A 24,916-nucleotide genomic window follows, 5' to 3' on the forward strand; every position below is an offset into this window, starting at 1 on the left:
GATACAAATCGAAACAAGAAAATTCCAAAATGCACACCCCTAGTCCCAAATTCCCTCCCTGGCTTCTCCAAGATAGAGCTGAGAGGGATTCCTGCCTGCAACCTTGGAGAAGCCGCTGCCAGTTTGTGAAGACAATACTGAGCTAGATAGACCAATGGTCTGACTCAGTATATGGCAGTTTCCTATGTTCCTATGTTCCTAAACTTGGAGAAGCCACTGCCAGTCTGTGTAGACAATACTGAGCAAGATGGACCAATGGTCTGACTCAGTATATGGCAGCTTCCTATGTTCCCTCCTTCTGCCTGCCATTCTTCTCCTGGCTCTGCCTCACACCCTCCCGGACATCTTGAGTTTAAAAAAGAAAAAGAAATTAAGACCAAACTCTGGGGGTGGGGGAGGGAGTGCCTTTAAGGGTGTGTGGTCAGGGGTGGTCTATTTATGCTCTGTGATGTATTTATGCTCTGTCTTACTTGTGATCTATGGTCCCAGGGGTGGTCTGTTTATACACACAGCACTATCTATAGTACTGTAGTAAACACAAAGAAGCTAGAAAAATTAAATCCCCCTAAATAAAGGAGCAGGCTTTGGCCGGGGGGGGGGGGGGGCGGCTTTTTTTGGATGGCACCAAGCAACAATGGGAAGGGAAGGCAAAGAAGGGCAGGGCAGGGATTACTGTGGCCTGTCTAACCCAAGCCCACCCCTCCTGCCCTACAGTCCTGCCAGGTTGGCAGGTGAAGCCAACACTCCCCAAGACACTCCCGGGCAGGTAGCCACCCCTCCCTTTATCTCAGGGGTCTTGCCATAATGGCTCCACAAAAATGCTGGAGTACTGTACACAACCATGGCCAACACTCCCCTAAAGTGTAACTTTTGAAAGAAGCATAAATCACACATTGATGTAATATATAAATGGTCATGAAAAAAGCTGAATAATACTGTTGTATGAACAGGATCTTGCTGTTACCATATTGAAGTCACTGCAAATCCACCCCTCTCATTTGAACTCACCCCAGCCCTAATCATAGTGAAGCCGGAGTAAATCACCATTTGGAAAACCTCCATAAGTGCCTCTTCTTTCAGGGGGGAAAACCCTAGCAGTGGGGCAGCAATCTTGATCAGGAACACAAGGAGGGGGAGGTTAACGCTGTGCTGTTTTCCCACTGAAAATTCCCCGCTCCCCTAAAGCAGCTGTAGTGGGGAAACAGTGCGGGGGGGGGGGAGTTAGCCTTCCCCTCCCCATGTACCACAGACTTGATCAGGATCAGACTTTCTCACAGCTGTTTTTTCATTCTTTTTGAAGGAAGAAGTGCTTCTGGTTGTGAGCAAGCCTTTTGCATATTGCATTATGTGAAAAGTCGTCAGCCACTTAAGCAACCTTTTTCTTCAGAGAGTTATTAGTGGTCTAGTTTCATGCTGATATATAGATTGGCTCTTCCCAGTGACTCACAAGCAGTTCTGCTTATTATTCCAGTACTTTCCTAGCAGCCATGACCTACATATGCGAGGGGATAGAGCTTTTGTTCACTGGGGAGAGGTAATTTTGTAATCAAATACTGGCGACAGCAGCTCTAGAAATTAGAAATGTTTCAGTACAGCTAAATAGCTGCTCTGTCTGTGAGTCTTTCCAGACAGCAATAAACTACAGGGCATGTAAACCCAATCTTATTCACTGTACACATGCTACTGCAAGCTTACACACTACTTCCTAGCGTGATCTTATCCTCTGTACACATGCTGAGCAGAGACCTTGCATGATTTTCACAGCGCCACCTGCTGGTTAGCTCTTGCATTCCAAGAAGACTCCACCCTTTTTCATTATTACTTTTGTGGCTACTGAGTAAAGGGCAGGGTCTTCTCACTAAGCAAGAGCTGGCTGGCAGGTGCCACTGTAAAAATTGTGCAAAGTTTCTGCTAGGCGTATGCACAGAAGGTAAGTAGGGATTAAGTAAAGGTAAAGTGTGCCGTCAAGTCGATTTCGACTCCGGGCGCACACAGAGCCCTGTGGTTTTCTTTGGTAGAATACAGGAGGGGTTTACCATTGCCTCCTCCCATGCAGTATGAGATGATGCCTTTCAGCATCTTCCTATATCTCTGCTGCCCTATATAGCACCAGCAGGGATTCAAACTGGCAAACTTCTGCTTGTTAGTCAAGCATTTCCGGTAGGGGTGCAGCTAGGTAATTTTGAACCCTGAATGAGTTTACAGGGGCCTCCCTACAAAATAAGCACATATATATAACCACTAACCCACATGTCTGGGCCAGAGTGCATTTGAGAGGGTGGGGAGAGAGAAAAACACTATACAATCCCCAAAGGATCCATATGTCTTCTTGATCATTCACCATAAACCGACCGATCTGGGCCAGAGTGCATTTGCCAAAATAAAATAAAATAAAATAAAAATAATAATAAGTGGACGGTGGGGAGACTATGCAAGCCCCAGTTAATTCCTACATCTTCTTGACCATTCACAAACTAACTGGGGCACAACATGTGTCCCTTGATCCACAGTTCAAACACAAAACCAACTTGCACATATAATGCAATCCTAAAGAGGTGGGATTAAAACCACAATACATGCCCCTTGCGTCACAGTTTTCATGCAGACTTTTTGGATTACATACCATTGTGAGCATAATGCATTTGTGTTTTTTTTAAGTTGTTGGTTTATTGTTATTCAACTGTTATTTATGTAACAGTTAGTTCCATTTGCACTAGGTGTGAAGTACTCTATGGACAGAGAGAACTCTTTCCGGCAGCTTTATTACAATAGGACAAATTCATTAAAAATCACAGGACTGACCGATTTCCTTGAAATAACAAGTTGTTCTGGTAAGAGCTAATCTGCCTACTTTCCTTTCACTATAATTTTAATTGATAACTACCATCTTCACACCTTAGCCTGCTTGTGCCTCAAACGTTCACATGTCCACCAACTTAAATTGGGGGGTGGATGACCAACTATGCCTTTGAGGTGTCCCCATGTGTCCCTACAACTGTACCAGATTTGCTCCAAATCGGTTCCCACTTGCACCATCTTGAATCAGGGTGGATGACTTCATCACAAGCTATGCTGTTGAAGTTTCCTTATGTGTCACTCACTACAACTTTTCCAAATTTGGTTCAAATCAGTTAGGTGGTTCACAAGTTAGGCCACTTGTGCCTCAAATGTTCACGCATCTATGCATCTACCATCTTGAACTGGGGTGGATGACATCATCACAAACTATGCTGTTGAGGTTTCCTTATGTGTCACTCACTACAACTGTACCAAATGTGGTTCAAATCAGTTAGACGGTCCACAAGTTAGCCTGCTTACACCTCAAATGTTTATGCATCTGCCATATTGAATTGGGGTGGATGACATCATCACAAACTATGCCACTGAGGTGACCCCATGTGTCCCTACAACTGTAGCAATTTTGGTTCAGATCGGTTAGGCACACATGTAGTCCAAGATGGCAGAACCATGTATTTTTAGCCTACTTTCTTTAAGGGAAGTAAGTTTATGAGATCACCGGGCATTCTGTCTGTGTGTGTCCATATGTCTATCTGTTTGTCCCCCCACCCCCATCAACTTTGCAATGCCTGGACCAATAAGAACCAAATTGGGTACAACTGTAAGGACACCTCAACGGCACCATTTGTGGTGATGTCATCCACCCTGATTCAAGATGGCAGATATGTGAACCTTTGAGGTGCAAGTGAAATAACTTGTGGACTGTCTAACTGATTTGAACCAAATTCGGTGCAGTTGTACTGAGTGACACATAGAAACACCTCAGAGGCATAGTTTGTGATTACGTCATCCACGTCGTAAACCCGCCACACTCGATGAGCCATCCGTAATTTGTGATGCAGCAGCAGCAGGCAAAGAGATGTCTCTGCTTACAATACTTCTTTCAGGCAGGCATGAGGTTTTCATTTGGCACCTGTAAAAAGCACAAGAGAACAAATCACTCCTGAGCACCAAGTTCAACCTGCATTTCCCCCACAACCAAAGTTGCTCACCAGATTCCAGAGATCCCAATTCCAAGGGTCCAAGGCATCACGGAGGGAGGTATCAAGGCTGTCTGACAAGTTGTCTACTCTACAGCAGCGCAGCAGAGTGAAGCTGCAGAATTTTTAGCAGGTTGCCCGCTGGAATCAATCAGTACTCCACCCAGTCAGCCGCCTTCAATTAGTCTTGTGCACGCTGGAAGCAACTGCTGCGTCTCAACTCCCTGATTTAGTCATGCCGCTTCTCGCGCCTGTGTGCCCTGGGAGATAACACCGGCAGCAAGAGTTCCTCCTGGGATTTATCACTCTGCTCTGCCTCCTGCACCAAGCCCTCCTCAAGTGCCTCCTAACTCTGATCACAAAGCTGGCCCTTGGGATCCTCAGGGAAATCCACTGCTTCCCACTCCTCTTCCGAGTCCTCGGCCTGACAATCCACCCTAATTCAAGATGGCGGATGCGTAAATGTGTGAGGTGTAATAGGGCTAACTTATGGATCATGTAACCTATTTGAACCAAATTTGCTATAGCTACATGGACACATAGGGATAGCTCATGGGCGTGGTTTGTAATGATGTCATCCACCTTGTAGCGGATTTAAACCAGCCTTTGTCTTAAAGCCAGCCCATGTGAGGGGAAGAAAAATGCTGAATCATCCTCTCTCTTGCTTTCACCCACAAAGGCTGTTCCTTTACGACTTTCCCCAGTAGCTGATTCATTGTTCCTTTACAATTTTTCCCAGTAGCTGATTCGCTGCCACCACCACCCAATTATTACAGAGATTACACCCGCCCCCCAGATTAGGGTGGAATTCCAGGGAGACTCTCCTTCTCTTATTATTGGAAAAGTACAAAAACCCTCCACGTGCAGCTTACATGTGGTGAGAGTACTTGGTAGAGTTGCTGAGTAATCAAACTTGAGGCATGTGTTGCACCAGAGAAAATTCCCCTTTCCTGAGTTAAAAATCAATTCAGAGGCAGGTAAAATGCAAAGAACAAAAAGAGAAAAAGAAACTTTATTCAAAATATGTCAGACAGTTTCCGTCTGAGGCTCTCTCAGCTTTTAGATACAGGTAAAAGAAACACTCAGCAGTTGCAAGAATATTTCAAAAAGCACCCCAGTTGCAAGGAACAGGGCTGCGGGAACATACAAAAGCACCTTAGAAAGTTTGCAACACCCTGGATGTAGGGGCACAGGCTATTGTTTCTTGGCTTAGTTAAGTTACAGATAAAACACAATAGAACAGTTGCAAGGATTTGCAAGGCACACCAAAGGAAAACTGTTAGTTCTGACATGAGCAAACTAGCAAACTGTTCCCTAGACTAAAACCTCCTTTTCCTTGAAAACTCACCCCTCACCTGATGAGATTCAAGTATCCTGCAATCCTGTCTCTCAAGGATCTGCAGTAGCAAACTCCATAGCTGCTACATGTCCTGTTGCAAGCCCAGCCTGGCTCCAACTGAACAAAGGAAAGTTCTCTTCCTGCCACATGGCCCTCAAGGTTCCCCCCACTGTGTGCTGAGTGGCTGATCCCTAGAGGTCACCGCCTGTCAGTCAGGACAGGGTTCGCTTCTGGTTCACTCTTTAGGGGAAAGGAGGGGCTGTTCACTACACACCCCGATTCAAGATGGTGGGCGCATGAACATTTGAGCCACAAGTGGGAACCAATTTGGACAAAATTTGGTGCAGCCGTAGTGAGTGACACAAAGGAACACCTCAATGGCATAGTTTGTGATGTGGTCATCTATTTCAATTCAAGATGGCAGATGCATGGAAGTTTGAGGTGCAAGTGGGAACTGATTTGGACCAAATTTGGTATAGTTGTGTGAATACATAGGAACACCTCAAAGGCAGAGTTTGTTATGATGTCATCCACCCTGATTCAAGATGGTGGATGCATAAACGTTTGAGACGCAAGTGGGCTAAGTTGTGAACTGCCTAACCAAGGACTAAATTTAGTCCAGTTGTAAGGACAGTGAAAGGAAAGTAGGCAGATTAGTTCCTACCAGAACCACTTGTTTATGAAGGCAATGGGCAGATTCCTTCACATGGGTGTGGAATGATGGTCTGGTGGGGGTGGGCGTTTCACTTCTAGAAGTGTTTGTAATTTTCTGCCATGAAACAAGCCACTTATAGGACTTTTTTGGGGGAAGTTTTTCTTTTTAAATTCAAGAAATCATTAAAAATTACAGATGGACTGATCTGCTTCAAAATCAATACACAGAGTCCTGATAGCCTGCCCTACATCTGTGCCAAATTTTAGGACTCTAGGCCAAGCCATTATAAAAGGAACCCTCATTTCCCTTGGGGAAAATCATGGGGCCCTCTAGGAGAGTGGGCACATGGACTTGGGACTCCAGGTCTGTGCCTAAGGGTGCCCCTGAGGGTAAGAGAGCTCTAGGATATAGTGTGAAAACTTTCAGTAGTGGGCATGTGGAGAGTAAGACTGCGCTTGAAACTTGCATGGAAGTTTTGGTTGTCCCACAATTTGTTGCCTTCTGGAAATGCTCCATGACTGGGCTGGCTACAAAGAATAAGAGTGGACAGGCCTTCACATATCCTTGCTCAGCCCTTCATCAGCTTCTTGTAAAACTTAAATTGAATTTGCTTCTGAAAATGGAAATTGGAAAAGAGGCGACTGTGGGGAGAGGTATATAACATGGTGCATGGAGTATAGAGAGTGGACAGAGATAAATTCTTCTTCCTCTCTCACAGCACTAGAACTGGGGGTCATCCCATGAAACTGAAGGCCAGGAAATTTAGGACTGACAAAAAGAAGTATTTTTTCACAAAGCACATAATTAACTATAGAATTCTTTGCCACGGGATGTGGTGATGTCCACTAGCTTGGATGGCTTTAAAAGGGGCTTTGGACAGATTCATAGAGGATAGGTCTATCAATGGCTACTAGTCTAGCGGCTATAGGCCACCTCCAGCCTCAGAGGCAAGGTGCCTCTAAGTACCAGTTGCAGGGAAGCAACAACAGAAGAGGTGGCATGCCCTCATCTCTGGCTTGTAGGCTTCTCAGAGGCATCTGGTGAGGCACTATGTGAAACAGGATGCTGGACTAAATAGGCCTTTGGCCTGATCCAGCAGGGCTGTTCTTATGTTCTTATGTAAAATGCTCATGTTGCTTCTCTGCAAATGTTGATAATACACGAAATCAAATGTCAATATTACACAAAAGCAATCTGTGACAGCACTTCATGTGTGTTCCCTGCCTCCCCACTTCCCCAAACCTTTAAGCTGCAAGGGAGCTGTCCTCCTCACAAATTGGGGGAGGAATTGAGTCCTGAGGGAACTCTTCCTCTGACATGAACTTTCTACCACGCACTTACACACTTAATTTGCAGGGGGACCACCAGTCCTGCTACCTGTAGAAGAAAGAAATCAGGGTCGGAGGATGCACATACTTGAGGGAACATGTATGCTCTGAACCTAGTTCCCTCCCCATCCCCCCAGCTCTATGCCCGTTCATGCGTCACTTCAGACTCACTGGCAACTCCACCTAGCTGTGGGCTTGTGCATGTGCACGGCCAACATTCCCTGGCAGCATGAGGGCACAAGGCAGTGCACATGTGCAGCTCTCTGCCCCCACCAATTTTTGACATTCTGACTCCCCAATATTTTTCCTACCCTCTCCTCCTCCTCCTCCTCTGGGCTCCCAGCACACCTGCACATCTGCACTTCATTATCTACATCACTTTACATTTGTATCTTGCCCTTCTTCTAAGGAACTCAGAGCAGCATAAAAGTTCTCCCCCACTTTAATCCTCACAACAGCCCTGTGAGAAAGGTTAGGCTGAGAGGGGGCAACTGTCCCAAGATGCATCATGGCTTTCTCTAGTATAGGGGTGGACAGGTTTGTGGGAACTGCTTTTGTGTTTTTTAACTAGAACCTCAAGGTCCACCAACTGGAGGTAGTGGCTTGGAGGGCAGATATAGACTGAGCAGTAAGAAACGGGGTGCCTCTGAGGAGCACATGCCCGGAATTTGTTTTAACTAACAGAACTGAGCTTGCTGTTTGTGGAGGAATCCCTGAGGTGGAGCTGATCACCATGGGTAAACATGGCGAGCTTCATGTCGGATCTTCCCCTGCCTGGGTCATGCAGGGAGGACCCTGTCGGCCGGGAGAGGAACTGGACATCAATCCTCCCACCTGGAAGTGTTCATGCTGGCCCCAGCAGGGCGACGTTGCCTTCCATCAACAGACAGCGTAGTGTCACAGGATCGGGAGCGGCTCCCATGAGATCTCAAGGTGAGGTCTCGCGAGACTTGCCCCAGCTCTCAGGAACTATAAAAGGGAGGACTGGCCAGTGATGAGGGGCCAGTCCAGTAGTGGAAGGGAACTCTGACTGAGCCTTGGGGGTAGCAACTCTAGGGCGGGGCTGGTGAATGGAGTAAGCCCTGCCTGTACACCTCAAAGCTCCCCTGGCTGAAAGTTCTGAGGCTACCTCAACCTCCTTTGGCAGCAGAAGCTGGATGGCTGTACTGAGAGCCTGACCGCCGTCATTTCAGGCAAACATCAACTCCTAGAAGTATTTCACATGACCTCATGGGTGCGCTGCAAGGAAGGCAGGAACTCATCTGCCTTCCCCAGCAGATGAGCAGCAGCCGCCCTCCCCTCCCCTCCCCCGCATGCCCACACAAGTGGTGGCGCAGTGACCACAGGAGCTGGGAGCGGGAGGACTCCCCTTCCCGCATCCCAGAGTGTGTCACTCATTAGAGCAGCTGCCACGCTTGGCACAGTGGCTCCTCCCCCACATTTGCTGCCACAGTGGCTCCCCCCCAGCTTGCAGGCCGGCGGGAGGGGGGCGCTTTTTAACCCGGCAGTGATTGCATATTCAATCACTGGCTGAGGTTAAGTGAACCTTAACGCTGGCTTTAAAACTTGGGCTTGGCATGGGGGCAGCGCCAGGATTGGGCTCAATCCTGGTGTTTCACACATGCAGCCTAGCCCAGGCTGGGTGCCCTAACTGGGCTAGGCTGTGCATGTGAACAGCCTCCTTGTCCTGTCCCCCCCCCCCAAAAAAAACCTTCTTATATGTTTATTTTCGTTTTGCTGGGAGGAGTCTTTTTGTTGTTGCTATTGCTTAATATATAATCCAGGAACCTTTCCAGTCTAATGCAAATCACCAAAGATGTACCAGTAGATTTTGTGCTACTTCCTGCTCACTCCCGAGATTTCAATTTCTTCTTGATGTGTAATTCAGTTCTTTAGTCATTACGCTGCTAGACCAGCTCACCACTGATTGGATATTCCTTGCTGGATATGCTGTGAAGATTTATTCCTTGCTGGATATGCTCTGAAGATTTATTATTAATTATCTGAAGATTTATTCACCAAATGTTCACAGTTTGATAAGCATATTTGACATCCGGTTATATTTTATTTTTAATATTTGACACACGACGGTTGATATTTGATCATATTTTACAGCGGACATGTAAATGGTATTTAATAATGATAGTTGGCATCCAATTGTATTTATGGTTAGTGCTTGATATAATGTGCAATGGTATCCTGACAGTATTTGTCAGATGATATGCCAATATTTAATATCTGATTACAGCTTATTTGACTTCATATTTGATGCCTGCCAAAATGAAAGCAATCAAGAGATGCCAACATGCCTAAAGCGTTTGAATTTTGAAGTAAGATTCAGTTTCACATTTAGAATGTGAATGATGGAATTTGAAATTGTGACAAATTTTTAAAAGATTGCTAATATTATTTTAGGGTTTTGTTCCTCTGATGGGGTCACGTATCAGCTTTATAGGCTAGACTGACCCAAAGTATTAGCAGGGAGATCACAACGGCTGATTCAAGTGGAGGGGTGGGGGAATCAAAGCTACAAAATAAATAAATAATAAATAAAATCTTTGGAGCTGCTTTTTAAAGTTCCTTGTTGAAATTAGACTCTTCCAACCACAGACTTCTGATAAGCAGCAGGCAAATCTGATGGGCCACAATCAGGGCCCTTGTCTGCCCTATTTATGTCTTCACAGCCCCACCCCATGCCCACTTTCACAGCTTCAGCCTTCAAAACACGGTGGCCTGGTTCATGCAGTTATTTGAATCTAGGTTTAGCATGGGTTACCAATAGGTGTGTGCACAAAACCGGCTGGCCCGGTTCAGTTTGAGTCTGGACTGGACATGAACTGGACTGGGCCAGTTCAGTTTTGCCCCCTCATTTAACCCCCCCCCCCCGTTCGGTTTGATTCGGGGGGGAGGGGGTTCACGAGCATTTTTACATTAAAAAAATGACCCGGCCACGCAGGGGCCCTTTGTGCATGTGCAGCGGCCTCCAAAAATGGCTGCAGTGAGGTGTGGCGGGGGGAGGCCTGGAACGAATCAAAGAATGCCTGAACTGGGTTATTTTTGACATAAGGAAGGTTGGCGTGAGAGGGAACCTCCGTGGAACACCACCACCCCTGCAGCCTCGGAGAAGCCCCCTGGAAGGGGATGAGTTTGAGTTTGAGTTTGAGTTTGAGTTTGAGTTTGAGTTTGAGAGAGAGAGAGAGAGAGAGAGAGAGAGAGAGAGAGAGAGAGAGCCCAAATCTTCAAACCAGTTTGCACATCCTAATTACCAATACTGAAGTGATTGTGTGAAAGCAATCCAAAATAGTTTATGGTCTGAGATTTCCAACTTGCATAGGTTCAGTGCAGGGGCAGATCTTATCTATGGGCAAAGTGCATTGTGCTCACTTTAAATTTTTCAGACAGCTATGTTGTCTCTGCCTCCTTGATTTTGTGTGCCTACTCATCGGTTTTGGAGGAAACCAATTATCTAGACGCATTTCAAACTGGCTTTAGAGTGGGATATGGAGTTGAGTCTGCCTTGGTCAGCCTAATGGATGACCTTTACCAGGGAATCGACAGAGGGAGTATAACTCTGTTGGTTCTTTTGGATCTCTTGGCAGCGTTCGATATCATCAACCATGGTATCCTTCTGGATCGCCTGGGGGAATTGGGGATAGGAGGCACTGCTTAGCAGTGGTTCCGCTCCTATTTCTCAGGCAGATTCCAGGGGGTAGAGCTTGGTGATGGTTGCTCTTCGAAATGAGAGCTATTATATGGAGTCCCTCAGGGCTCCATTCTGTCACCAATGCTTTTAACATTCTACATGAAACTGTGGGTGAGGTCATCAGGGGATTTGGTGCAGGGTGTTATCAGTATGCTGATGACACCCAAATCTATTTCTCCTCCTCCTCCTCCTCCTCCTCCTCATCATCATCATCACCACCACCACCACCAGGAAATGGCATTCACTCTCTAAATGCCTGCCTACAGGCAGTAATGGGCTGGATGACGGATAACAAATTGAATCTGAATCCAAGCAAGACGGAGGTGCTCGTTGTGGGGGATCAAAATTTAAGGGATGAGTTAGATCTTCCTGTGCTGGATGGGGTTACACTCCCCCAGAAGGAACAGGTACACAGCTTAGGAGTGCTCTTGGATCCAGACCTCACCATGGTATCTCAGGTGGAGGCTATGGCCAGGAGTGCTTTCTATCAGCTTCGGCTGATTCGACAGCTGCGTCCATTCCTTGAAAAGAACGATCTCAGAACAGTGGTGCATCAGCTGGTAAACTCCAGACTTGACTATTGCAATGTGCTCTACATGGGGCTTCCTTTGCTCGTAGTTCGGAAAATTCACTTAGTTCAAAATGTGACAGCCAGATTGGTCTCTGGGGCAACCCAGAGAGACCATATTATGCCTGTCTTAAAACAGCTGCACTGGCTGCTAATATGTTTCCAGGCGAAATACAAAGTGTTGGTTATTACCTTTAAAGCTCTGAATGGCTTGGGTCTGGGTTACCTTAGAGATCACCTTCTTTGGTATCATCGCCATCACTTGTTGAGGTCATCTGGAAAGGTTTGTTTCCAGTTACCACCAGTACATCTGGTGGCGACTCGGAAACGGGCCTTTTCTGTAGCTGCTCCTGATCTATGGAATGCACTCCCGGCAGATATCCGCAGTTTAGGCTCACTGTCGGCCTTTAAGAGAGCCCTAAAAACCTATTTGTTTGGCCTGGCCTTCCAAGGCTTGTGAAGTGTTGTTGTTGTTGTTTTAAAGCATTTTAATTGGTTTTAAATGGTTTTAATCATTTTTTAATTGTTTTTATATTGTTTTTAGTATTGTGTTTGAATTGTGAGTTTTATGTGTTTTAAAAAAGTTGTTGTATACCGCCCAGAACCTCTGGATGGGGCAGTTTATAAATGTAGATGATAATAATAATAATAATAATAATAATAATAATAATAATAGGAGAGTTAGAAAAATCCTCAAGTCCAAACTCAATGGCGGGAACACCATACAAGCCATAAACACCTGGGCTATACCTGTTATCAGATACACTGCAGGAATAATAGACTGGACCCAGGCTGAGCTAGAGACGCTGGATCGTAAGACCAGGAAAATCATGACCATCAATCATGCTCTGCACCCCCGCTGTGATGTAGATCGGCTATACCTCCCTCGCAGCTCAGGTGGAAGAGGAATGCTGCAAGTCCATCAAACAGTAGAGGAGGAGAAAAGAGGCCTTGAAAATATATCAAGGACAGTGAAGAAGATGCACTTCAAATGGTCAATAACGAGAAACTATTCAACACCAATGAAACCAAGCAGGCCTACAAGAAAGAACAAGTCAAGAACCGAGCAGGGAAATAGAAAAATAAGCCCCTGCATGGTCAATATTTGCACAATATAAGTGGAAAATCAGACATCACCAAGACCTGGCAATGGCTTAAGAATGGCAACTTGAAGAAAGAAACTGAGGGTTTAATACTGGCTGCGCAAGAACAGGCACTAAGAACAAATGCAATAAGAGCAAAAGTAGAAAAGTCAACAACAAACAGCAAGTGCCGCCTTTGTAAAGAAGCAGATGAAACAGTGGACCACCTAATCAGCTGTTGTAAAATGATCGAACAGACTGACTACAAACAAAGGCATGACAAGGTAGCAGGGATGATACACTGGAACATCTGCAAAAAATATAAGCTACCTGTAGCCAAGAATTGGTGGGACCATAAAATGGAAAAAGTGGTAGAAAATGAAGATGTAAAAATATTATGGGACTTCCGACTACAAACAGACAAAATCTGCCACACAATACACCAGATATCACTGTAGTCGAGAAGAAAGAAAAACAAGTCAAAATAATCGACATAGCAATACCAGGGGATAGCAGAATACAAGAAAAAGAAATAGAAAAAAATCACCAAATACAAAGATCTACAAATTGAAATTGAAAGACTGTGGCAGAAAAAGATCAAAATAATCCCAGTGGTAATTGGCGCCCTGGGTGCAGTTCCAAAAGACCTTGAAGAGCACCTCAACACCATAGGGGCCACAGAAATCACCATCAGCCAATTACAAAAAGCAGCTTTACTTGGAACAGCCTATATTCTGCGACGAGATCTATAACAACTGACAATAAAATTCTGGCATCCCAGGTCCTTGGGAAGGACTCGATGTCTGGATAAAACAAACCAGTCAATAACATCTGTCTGACTGTGTAAACAAGAGACAATAATACTGGCTCCCTCTGTTGTTCCCTACTGCTCTTCCCTGCAGCCTGATGCGGCTTTAAGAGTTGTGAGTTGGGTGACAGTAGTAAAGAACAAATGAAAAGCCCCAGATCTTTCAAAATATTGATTTGATTGATTGATTGTTATTTATTACATTTATATCCCACTCTTCCATCCTCTAAGGAGCCCAGAGCAGTGTACTACATACTTAAGTTTCTCCTCACAGCAACCCTATGAAGTAGGTTAGGCTGAGAGGGAAGTGACTGGTGATTGATTTGATTTGATTTGATTTGTATACCACCCCAAAAATCCATTTCTGGGCTGTTTAATATTAATAAGGGAGGAGCCAATAAGCACACTCACTTTTGTTTTTGCAAAGTGGGCAGTCCTAGGTCCACTCTATAAACCAATCAGAGAGGGACTAGGCTGATTGACTCCTTAGGCAGCCAATCAGAGTGGCCAGAGGGTGGGGAAGAATTTTTCTTTTAGCTATTCAGAAGAATCCAGTCACCATTTTGGTTTCAGAGCAGGCGGGTTTGCAGGCTCTTGGTAAATCTGATCTTTTGCTGGCTTCTTTGTTTGTGTTTGAAAGGGAGGGATGCAAACTCTGCTTTCTCTCCTTTGCTCTCTGATCTGATCTGTATGCAAAGCGTTATGGCCCATTCCCAAAATAACACACCATAAAACATCAGAAGGAACAGCAAACTGTAAGACTGGACTAATTAGATTAGAAACTGGCATAAGACGCCAGAAAGTTCTTTTAAGGGATATGCCTGGATTTCTGAGTCCAATTTGTTGGACTCCATTTGTTATGCAGAGAGCTAACTAGGTTTTTCTCTGGACTGTGGCCAGTATCTGTAACATTAATATGTCTGGGGGTTATGGTTCATTGGGCAAGAATTAGGAAGTGATATCTATAAAAGAAAAAAAAAATGTTGCTTGCTAGGATGGACACCCAGGCTAAATGGTGGGCACCCAAGGCGGGCAGAGAGTAGCACCCAGATGTTCAGAAGGCCATGTACACCATGTAGGGAGAGGATGTTCCCATGCATCTTTGCTTCCCATGATGTCCTATAAGCTACAGGAGATGGTTCATAGCTGCAGCAAACATCATGGAAAAACCTGTGATTTTTCTCTTATTTGTGTGTGCATTTTTAAAATAAACAGACAGAGCTGCCTTTGTAACTTTAGAATGCATTTGTTCTCCATGTATGTAGCTAGTCTCTGTTTTACTTGTGGCTTATATAGATTTACTTTTCCATGTATAGCCTGCGCTTACTCCAAGAAGCCTAGAGTGGTGTACATGGTTATAGTTATCCTCCCAACAGCCCTAGGAGGAAGGTTAGGCTGAGAGATAAGTGACTGTCCCAGAGTCACCCGGTGAGTTCCATGGCTGAATGGGGATTTGAACTTGGATTTACCCAGACTAGTCCAGCACACTTACCACTATACCACTCTGTCTCCCAGTTCTTTCGTTGTTGTTGTTTAGAAGTAGTATTCATTTTTGAAATAATCAGGCAGACAGAGCTGCCCTGGTGACTTCAGAATGCATTTACTCTTCACAGAAGCAGCCTAGTATAGCTGGACTGTGCTTTACTTATGGCTTGTACAGTTCTTTTCCTGTGTGTGTCTTTGTGTGTGTGCTTGTGTTTTGATCCTGCCATGTTAGATACAAATCTACACACTACTGTAGTCCTGTTAAGCAATATAAAGCAACGGATGTTTCCATATTTCTCTGTCTCTCTGCTGATGAGCAATTGAGAATTGTGTACTTGTGTGCGTGTGTCTGTATTATGATCCCACTTGTTAGCTACAAATCTATGCTTTGCCAATTATTGCTAAGGCACCTGCCTAGTCCTGACTCCACCTCTGCAGCTGCCCACAATTGGCTTTGTCTCCTGCACTTCCCGCAATTGGCTCCACCTCTCACTACCTGTGGCTCCACCCATCACCTGCCCTGCCTAGTGCCACGCCTCCCCCACCCCCCAGTCCCAGGAACTCGCAGCCACCACTGGTTCAAACAATCACCAGGGCTGCTGCTACCATTAGGCCAACTAGGCAGCTGCCTAGGGTGCAGACCTCAGAGGGGCGCAGAGTGTAGAGTGTCAATGTGTTAAGAGTGCCCTTCTAGATCAAAATGATTTGTGTGCCAAAATATTTTCTTTTGTATTTGAGAAAGATAATCAAAAATTGATGTATTACCTATTCTTGCAATTTAAAATAAATGTAGTGTTTCAAGTTTTGTGCTTTTCATTTTTTCTACAAAACATCTGTTTTTAAAAATCAAAGTTGATTTTTTTTTTTTTTGCGGGTGTGCAAGTACTTAGCCTTGCCTAGGGCGCAAAATAGTCAGCCCTGACAATCACACTAGGGTTGGTAACCCACTTTAAACCTAGATTGAAACGATTATGTGATAAGGCCTACTCAGTAGTAGGAGTCCTTTGGGCTTACTTTCCCCAGCAAGTCTGTCTGCAGAATGAAGGGAGCACAGACACTGCACATACTTGGTTTTTACACAGTTTGGGAGGACAGCATGCATTCTTTGGAATTGTGGGTACAGGCAAGACCCAAATGGGTGACACCTCCAGAGCCAGAGGTGAGCTGGCAGTCAGTTTCTATGCCAGGCTGAGTGGCTAACTGAGGCTTCAAGGCTGCCCATTCCTGCCAATCTGATCTCTGTTGCTGTGGGCAGCGGCTCAATTTTCCCTCCCTCCCTCCTTCTCTCCTTGGCTCTCGATCCCAACATCTGGAGATACTTTTTGGCAGAGGAAACCTGCCTTCTCTGTCCCAGCTGTGGGTGCTGGGCATACATATGGTTAACGGCAGCTGTGCTCCCCTCTGAGGGAGGAGGGCTGGCTTACAGTGTCTGCCCCTTTCTTCCCCTCTTTCTCTCTCTTTCAGCTTCCCAGAGAGCGCCTTTCTGTTTGGAGTCTGAGATCTGAAGGCTAGAAGTAGGGCTGCCCAGCTCTCCTCTCCCTACTCCAGTGTGGCCGGGGGGAGAGGTGCTTACTTGGAGGGGGATGCGCTAGAAGACCCAAAGCAGAAGCAAGCGGTGGCTCTGGCAGCCCACCCTCCTGCCCTGAAGGTAGGTGCCAGCCAGCGGGCCAAGCTCTGGGGCCAGGTGCTTCAGAGGACTGTAGGGAATTATGTGTGCTGCAGTAAGATTAAGTTCTTCTGCCTGTACAGATTTGGTTGGGGAATGACTGGGGCATAGCAAGCCAGGCCTGCCTGGGGTCTCATATGAGGGCTTTCCCCTCAGAAGGCACCATGAGGTTTGGGACTTTTGATGTTTTGGGTAGTGAGAATTGCCCTCTCATTATTGTATCAGGGAGACTGCTATTGTCTCGCTACTACCCAGCCCTGCTTGGCATTGGTCTATGTAGCATCATGCCCATCCTAGAAGTAAGCAAATCCAACCGAGTTTGGCAGGACTAATTTCTGCTGCAGGCAAGCCCCCCCCCACCCCGCTGTCCTTCTATACACTCAGTTCTAGGGGAAGTGTCACCTGGGGACATGCCGTCCTAGGTAGCCCTCAATGATGCAGCATTGCCCTGGCAAGGGAAAGGGGAACAATGATTCTCCCTGGGTCCCAATTATTAGCTGCCATGTGAGAAAGGCTCCCTTTGCGCGGCCAGGATCATCTCCCTTTGTGCAGCCAGAAACGGCTCCCTTTGTGCTTCCCCCACACACCAGGAGGGCAAAGGATCAGTGGCTGTGAGGAGAACATCAGGGTCCTGGGACCCTTTCCCTTTCTCCCCAGTGCCCTCCTCTTCATATTTGCCTGGCTGGAGTGCCCTTGTGCATCTGGGTCTCTTAAAGCTGAGGGAAATTTTTCCAGGATGTGATGGCTTACATTCCCAGGCGTTACCGGCTGCTGTATCAGGCCCTGGAGAGATGGGAGACGGGCCAACTTTAACCGGAAAAAACAAATACATTCTCAGAGCACACATCTCTGTATGTGCCTGTGCTCGTGTCTCCACACAAGCCTGTGTTTGTTTTACTGTGTGTGTGTCCTGTCTGTGGGTACTCTTGAATAGATATGAGCTTCTTTGTAGACATACATCAGGCCCATGTTTTTGTAGGTTTCTCCTTTGGGCCTAGAATGTCAGACTGGACATTCAGCTGTAAGCCTACAAGAATCATCTTGCAGCCATATCATTTTTTGTATGGTGGTTAGTAGAATTTTCTTGCTTTATAAATAATAAATACTGGTGATGGTGATGTATCCACTTGTCTTCTGCATCCCAAGGGCAGGTCGCTTTAAAAACAACTATTAAAAATAAGTTTTTAAACCTACAAAATATGAACTGTGCTCAGTTTATAAATACCCCATATCTGCTTAACCTTAGTCATACAAAACCTGTTCATGCAGGAAGGTTAAATGATGCTTTAGAAGAATGTTTGTGATCAGACTTCAGTGAGTCTCCAGGTGAAGGGAATTCCATAGTTGCGGGCAGTGTTCCCTCTAAGAGGGATTCCCAGATGTTTTTGACTACAATCCCCAGCATCCCCAGCCAAAGGCCATTGCAGCTGGGGATTGTGGGGATTGTAGTCAACATCTGGGACTCCATGTTACAGGGAACACAGGTTGTGGGGCAGCCCCTGAAAAGCAGGCTTTCTTGTCTATATGTGGGATTTTCTGTCTGTACCTGTTGCTTCTGCATGAACCTTTTCTTTTGTGCATGCATTTATTGAACTGCTGTCTGTGAGTTTTTTGAGCTCTACGTTGTTCCCATAGGTGGGCCTTACCTGAGTGGCATACACATGGACATTCCTCCATCTGTGTATGTGAGTGTTCACATCAGATTCTCATCAGTGTATGCAGGATTGTAGCAAGGCTGGAGTGGGCCCTGGGACAAAAGTGAAGATGGCCATCCACCTTCTCCCCTGCTCCCACTCATGTCTTTGCTACAGAAGTAGTATAAGGACATGGTAAAAAATACAACATTCTTGGCATACCTTTTCTCTCACACCTGCGCAAATAATATCACACACTCCCCATGCATGCAGTCTCCTCAGGGTCCCAGAGACATTGGTCCCCCCGCCCGCCTTGTTCAATTATGACATATACAAGGGGCTCTATGGGTTCTGTTAGATAAGCATGTATCTTCAAGGCCTTGCACCACCACCCCCTCTCCCCCTCCCCTCTCCCTCTTTTTCTGGAGACCTGGTTTCCTGGGTTTTGATCCCCGTTATTTATTGTGCATTACACTGATGTATGCAAACTCTGCCTGCCCATGTGCACCTGCAGCACTGCACTTGTGTTCCAATGTGTGGAACTGGGTAGTTACAGGGAATAGCCATGTTAGTTAGCTAAGCCTGTACAGCAAGGGTACACAATCTTTGGCGCTCCAGCTGTTGACAAACCACTACCACTACTACTACTACAAATATTATACCACTGATTAACAGAAGTTCCCTTAGGCTCTCTTAGAAAAGTTCCCTTGAGTTTAAGTTCCTTTTTAATTTATTGTGAGTGGGGATCATGGGAGTTGTAGTTCAACAACAGCTGGAGTGTCCAAGGTTGACTACCCATGCTGTCAAGGATTCAGCAGGTAAGCTAACTGTATGCAACAGGTGTATGGAGTGTGGGAGGAGTGTGCACATTAGGGTTTTGCGAGTGTATATCCATTGTACAGTGAGTAAACATGAGTGTAGTGAATGCTAAGACTGTGAATGCTGTTTTGTATGACACAAGAGTCCACACTAAAGCCTTCAAGCCGGTTAACTATCATAGCTCCCTCCACCCTCCCAGGAAATCTGATAATTGCGGTTTCTGAGGATGATGAAACCCTATAAATGTCTCTAATGCAGATGTATTCTTCAGTGCATGAATGAGTCCTGTGCAGTGTGGGAATGCTTCGACATCCGCATACACTCTGTTTGTAGCTCAGTTGGTGTGTGCATGTGCATACATGTGGCCTGCATAAGTGTGACTCCTGAATGCACATGGATTTTTGCTGTGTGATTTTTGGTCCATGTGCCCTCTCTTCCTGCTCTGCCAGACTGCTGTTTCCACCATAATCTTGTGGATTTAGACCCAGCTGTATGGATCATTTCCCAAGAAGGTTTGCCTTCCCAGAGGCCAGTTGACCACAGATGCTAGGAGCCTTGCTCAGTTTTGCTTGGCACAGCACTGCCAGGACTTATTTAGATCAAGGGCGGGGCCTCTTGACTGTGCCCACTCACATGCAGACACATACACTCACATGCACTCTGTCATGAATCTGCAGGCTTGCCCTAGCATGGAGCCATGGGACTGCTCTAACAAGCCCTTAGGGGAAGTGAGCAGCATTACAGTGTTCCTGGGAAAGGGTAATTTTCTCTTCACAATTTCCCAAACCCCAGCTACTCTCTGCTGCATTTGTCAGTGAGAAGAGAACAGCATAAGGTAGAAATGGGGTCACCTGGCTTTTCTAATATAAGAAAAATGGGCCTGCTGGATCAGGCCCTAGTCTAGCATCCTGTTCCCCACAGGGGAGATGGTACAGAGGGGATGTGGAGGGTGGGGAAGGGGTTAAGCAGCAGCCCTCCCTCACTTCTTCTCCAATAGAAATGGCTGTCGTGTTGTAGTGGAGCTAACAGCCAGGGATCCCAGATCAGTGTCTGTTTCTGAAAGGGTAGACTGACCCTTGCTGCTTCTAACAAAGATGCCAGGTAGCTAGGCACTGCTGAACTCCAGAAGCTATTGGGTAGGAGACTGCAGTTCAGTGGTAGAGCATGTGGGAAGGTCCCCAGTTCAATCCCTGGCTGGCATCTCAAGGTAAGGCTGAGAAAAGGTCTTGTTTGAAGCTCTGGAGAATTGCTGCCAGTCAGCGTAGACAATACTGAGCTAGCTGGGCCAAGGGTCTGACTCAGTAGAGAGCAGCTAGCATGCACAGCTACATTCACCCACTGAAAACCTTCAGCCCAAGAGCCACTTTTTACAGGAGAAGAATCAGGAAGAACCTCGCCATGTAGAGAACATGCCTAGTACGGTGATGCAAGCAAGAAAGCACCTGAATCCTTGCCACCAGCCATTTGCCCTTCTTTTGATCCTCCACGTCAACAGCCAGCTTTTGATTTCCCTCAGGGTTTCTCGACACTTCATGCTGTAGTGGCAGCGGCAGCGGCACTGTTCCATAGGTGTTGGCTGTGGTAAACACATAAAGGGTGAAGGCGGGAGGGATGCACATTCCCAGACACTGGGGTGGGGGGCACATCTCTGCTGCAACTGGCTGCATCTCCCGGGTGCATTTCTGCTGCATTTGGGTAGCTGCGTGCTTCCCTTTCATGGTGTACGCGCCATAGTGTCTCATGCTGAGAAACACTAGTTAGACAGACCCAGGTCAAAGATCTCGCAAGGTTGCAGTGGGCCCTGGGACAAAAATGGAAGTCCGTCCCCTCCTTCTCCTTCCCACCTTATTCTTTGGAGAAGCGGGAGGGGGAAAGAGAAGAGCAAGCCATCACTCAGCTGGTGGGGCCCCTCTCCCTCAGGGGCCCAGGGACATTAGTCCCCCCTTGTTCAGTTATAGCCATGCCCCAGACCCAGGCTGCTCTGCGAAATGTGAAGCACTTCTCACATATTGCCTGCCTGCCTCTGATGCTGGTTACTCTGAAAAGCCCTGAAGTTCCATTTGTATTCTGCTCAACTGTTTGGCAGTAAGGAAGGGGCCACCTACTTCTTGCCCCCAGCAGGATTGTGAGCGAATGCATGTTTGGCCCATAAAGCAGGCCTCCTCCCTCCCCTCACTTCAGACATCAGCTTCGGCCTCCTCCTCAAGAGCTATTGTTTTGTCTCCTGTTTGGCCGCTTCCCCCAGCTTAGTGGGCTCAAGGTCCTTGTACAGATAAAGCAGGATATCCTCTTGCACCCGCGAATGTCCTCTTCCCTCAGCACTTCTACCAGCCTGACTGTCTCCTCTCCAACAGGGCCCAGAGCAATGAAGGGACCTCTGGCACCCAGCACCTTTTTGCTCATCTGTCTACTATCCCAGGCGCATGGCAAGGAGAGGGACACGGAAGAGAGGCCTGGAGCACCAACACAATCGTCACCCCACAGCCACACTTCCAGGTGGGTTATGATGACAGTGAAACCAGCAAGCAACAGGAGGATACTAAGAGGCAGTGGTGTAGCTAGGTCCTTAAAAGATTTGGGGCCTGGATCCGCAGCACCTCTTTTGATAATTAAACTCAATCATGCCCTCTCAAGAATCATTGAGTATGTTGTTTTTTTAAAGTCTTTAATATTCCAATACAGCACCTGTGAAGGCAGAAGCTGCAGAGAACTAGGTGAGGCTAGGAACTCTCTCTCTCCCCCCTATGCTCTGTGCAGGTGTCTCCACTGCTGCACTTTCTTTCTGGAAGAGGTTACGGAGGAGGGAGGTGGCTGATAAGATTCAGGGCTCTGAGCAATTCATTGGGGGCATGTGGAAGATCACCCATGCTGGGCCACCAGGGCTCTTACACACCACAACACCCCCCCCCACACACACATACACACAATTAGCATTACTGTGTAAGTGGGCACCTGCTGCTGAAAATATCCCCCTTATCTCCCCACCCTGATTGTGATGCTTTTATCTAGAACTGCTGACAGTTAAAGAAATAACTTCATGGTGTACTTCAATGCCCAATTAACTCTATTAATGTGCATCTACAGTGCGCAGTTAATGCACAATTAACTCTATCACTGTGACCCACTTTGAATGAAGCCAGAGGCTGCTGGGTGATGCTAATGGCTCCGGAGGAGGTGTAAATGACTGTAAAAGAGCCCTTAATGGTTGTGTCACCATCATAACATTAAGGTTCCTTTAACCAGAGAGTGCGCATTCCACTAAGGATCTTTTTTCTGGAGAAGGGCCACAGTTCTCTAGTTTTCCTTTGCAAAGCTGAATAGTAATGCAGATCTTGGTCTTAATCAATCTAGCTTTGTCATTCCAGGAAAGTGCAGGAGAGTTGGGACAAGCCCCTGCTAACTGAGCAAAGAGTCGCCATTTAAAGTGTTGATTCTCTTTTAATCCAGCATAACATCCCTACCAGTTACTGTTGCTGGTTTCTACCTTAAGTTTCTTTTTAGATTGTGAATGCTTTTGGGGATAGGGAACCACCTTATCTATTTAATATTTATTTTTATGTGTCTGACAAACCACATTTATCTATATATTTATTTCTCTTAGGCATACCCATCGCTAATCCCATGCGTGGCAGCTCTCACGAGAATTCGTGAGCCGCTTTCAGACTAGCGACAGGTGCGGAGAGAGAAAATGGTGGCTGCCGATGGGCCAGCGGTAGGGAAAGCTCCTGCCACCGGGCCAGCCGGCGGGGAGGGAGAGTGCCCGCCACCGGACTGGCCACTGGGCTGGCAGGCAGGGAAGGAGAGCGCCCGTTGCCAGGTGGACCGACGGGGAGGGAAAGTGCCCGCTGGTGGCTGGCTGGCGGGAAAGGAGAGCGCCCGCCCCCAGGCCAGCTGGCGGGGAAAGAGGCCAGGAGGAGGAGAAGGCTGGAGGTGGTGGTGGGCTGGCCTGGTCCTGGCCCGGCCACTGGAGGAGGCGGAGGCAGTCCAACCTGGCCCTGCAGCCTGCCTGCCAGGAGGAGGGGCAAGAGGATCCAGCCCGCAAGCCATAAAGTGTGGGGTGGCAGAGGATGTGGAAGCACAGGAAGTGGGGAGAGAAGCAAGCGGTAGGGGGGAGCAGCCAGCCAGAAAGCCGGGCATGCTGGCTTGGGGGGGGGGAGCAGTGGTGGTGGCTGGGCCAGCCAGAGGCGCAGATGCTCTGCACCTGGCCCAGCTAGTTTGTTTAATTTGTCATATTCCTATAATGCCCCATATAAAACCTCTGAGCGGCTTACAATTAAAACCCAACCACAATTAAAACCTAAAATCAAAGGTTTGACTTTGAGAACTTTCGTTGAAAAGCAGTATATAATATTCGTAGTAGTAGTAGCAGCAGCCAGCAGCAGTAGCAGTCATAACCTCTGGCCCATCCTTCTTGGATTTCCTGTGAATTAAAGTAAAAGGAAAGTTGTGCCGTTGAGTTGGTGTCAGCTTCTGGTGACCACAGAGCCCTGTGGTTGACTTTGGTAGAATACAGGAGGGGTTTACCATTGCCATCTCCCACGCAGTATGAGATGATGCCTTTCAGCACCTTTCTATATCGCTGCTACTGGATACAGATGTTTCCCATAGTCTGGGAAACATACCATTGGGTATTTGAAGTGTTTCCCATAGTCTGGGAAACATACCAGCGGGGATTCAAACCGGCAGCCTCTGGCTTGCTAGTCAAGTTATTTCCCTGCAGTGCCATTAGATGGGTCCTGTGAATTTTCCTCAATTGCAAAGGTTGCAGGATGTTTGTTGCTCAGATGCCCAGTGAGCAAGTGGACCACAGTTCCAGTCAGACTGTTTTGCAGCACAGTGCTGCACCTTACGAAATCCCGGCTTCAGCCTATGCAGTGTTTTGCATATTGAAGCCGCATTCTGCACCCCCCCCCGCCCCCACTCCCCTGTTGAGACTGCAAATCATCTGCCAGTTTAGGATTTCAAACAAAAGTCTCCTTAGGAATTATGGGGCCCTGTGCTGGAACCTAAGGGTGGGAAAGCACTGAGAAAGACCTTGCCAAAGCCATACTGACCTCCTTACTGGGTTACTGGCAAGGGGACATGGACCAGATCCCAGAGCAGTGAGAATTTGCTCAGTCTCCCAGCTAGAGGTATATGCTATTCCAGGAATAGGCCCAATGCAGTGTGTGTACATTTGGCATAAACTAGCATTCCTCATTAGGAAGTTACTGTAGGTACTGTACCTATTAAGTGGATGCTTCTGGAGGGCATTTCTGTCTCACTAACAGAACTGGCTCTACCCCAGTGCTGATTTGTATAAATTGAATTTAGTTGTAGCTATAATGTTTTCAGCATCCATTTTAGAAGAACACAAACTGAAGAAGAATCTTCCCAAGCAAGGCAGTCTTTCCTTCATTTAACTCCACCACTTAACAATATGTTAAGCCTCTTGTATTTCCATGCACATTACACAACACCTTTCAAAGGCATGGTTGGGTACAGTTTTTCTAGTGTCTGATTTGAACTGTAGTCATACCAGGAGTGCTATACACTGTTATGCCACATCTCCCCTTCTTCCCTCTTTATAAATCTTAAATTGTTTTCAACTTAAACCCCAAAAGTACCTTTTTAATTTAAACATATCATTTTATGAAAGTAAATGTTCTCCAACCACTTATTTGGCATTTGTGTCTATCGCAAATTAAGCCTTTCTCTCTTGGACTACTGACTGAACTGGAGATGGCTGTTGTGGCAGTCTCTCTCCATCTGAAGGTGAAAAGTTCTAGAGATGAACATGATTCTGACAGACACTGCCTCAGAGAGTATTTACAATAGAAGATCTAAGTGTT

At 46.6% G+C, this 24,916-nt stretch overlaps 1 protein-coding gene across 7 annotated transcripts in view; it reads left to right on the forward strand.

Moving 5' to 3' along the window:
• Positions 1 to 24,916, forward strand: part of C1QTNF1 (C1q and TNF related 1) — a 57,617-nt gene that overhangs the window by 14,104 nt on the left and 18,597 nt on the right. For 3 of the 7 annotated variants that reach the window (XM_053300309.1, XM_053300307.1, XM_053300312.1), the window contains exons 3-4: positions 16,431 to 16,614; positions 21,440 to 21,581. In XM_053300309.1, the coding sequence (XP_053156284.1) occupies positions 21,451 to 21,581 (131 nt within the window). In that variant the 5' untranslated portion in view covers positions 16,431 to 16,614; positions 21,440 to 21,450. Of the gene's footprint in view, positions 1 to 8,189; positions 8,254 to 9,600; positions 9,651 to 14,053; positions 14,079 to 16,430; positions 16,615 to 21,439; positions 21,582 to 22,686; positions 22,759 to 24,916 lie in introns of those variants that run through there. The other 4 variants (XM_053300310.1, XM_053300311.1, XM_053300308.1 and 1 more) reach the window with 4 other exon arrangements.

Source organism: Hemicordylus capensis, chromosome 2 (genome assembly GCF_027244095.1).
Source record: "Hemicordylus capensis ecotype Gifberg chromosome 2, rHemCap1.1.pri, whole genome shotgun sequence".
Taxonomy (NCBI): Eukaryota; Metazoa; Chordata; class Lepidosauria; order Squamata; family Cordylidae; genus Hemicordylus; species Hemicordylus capensis.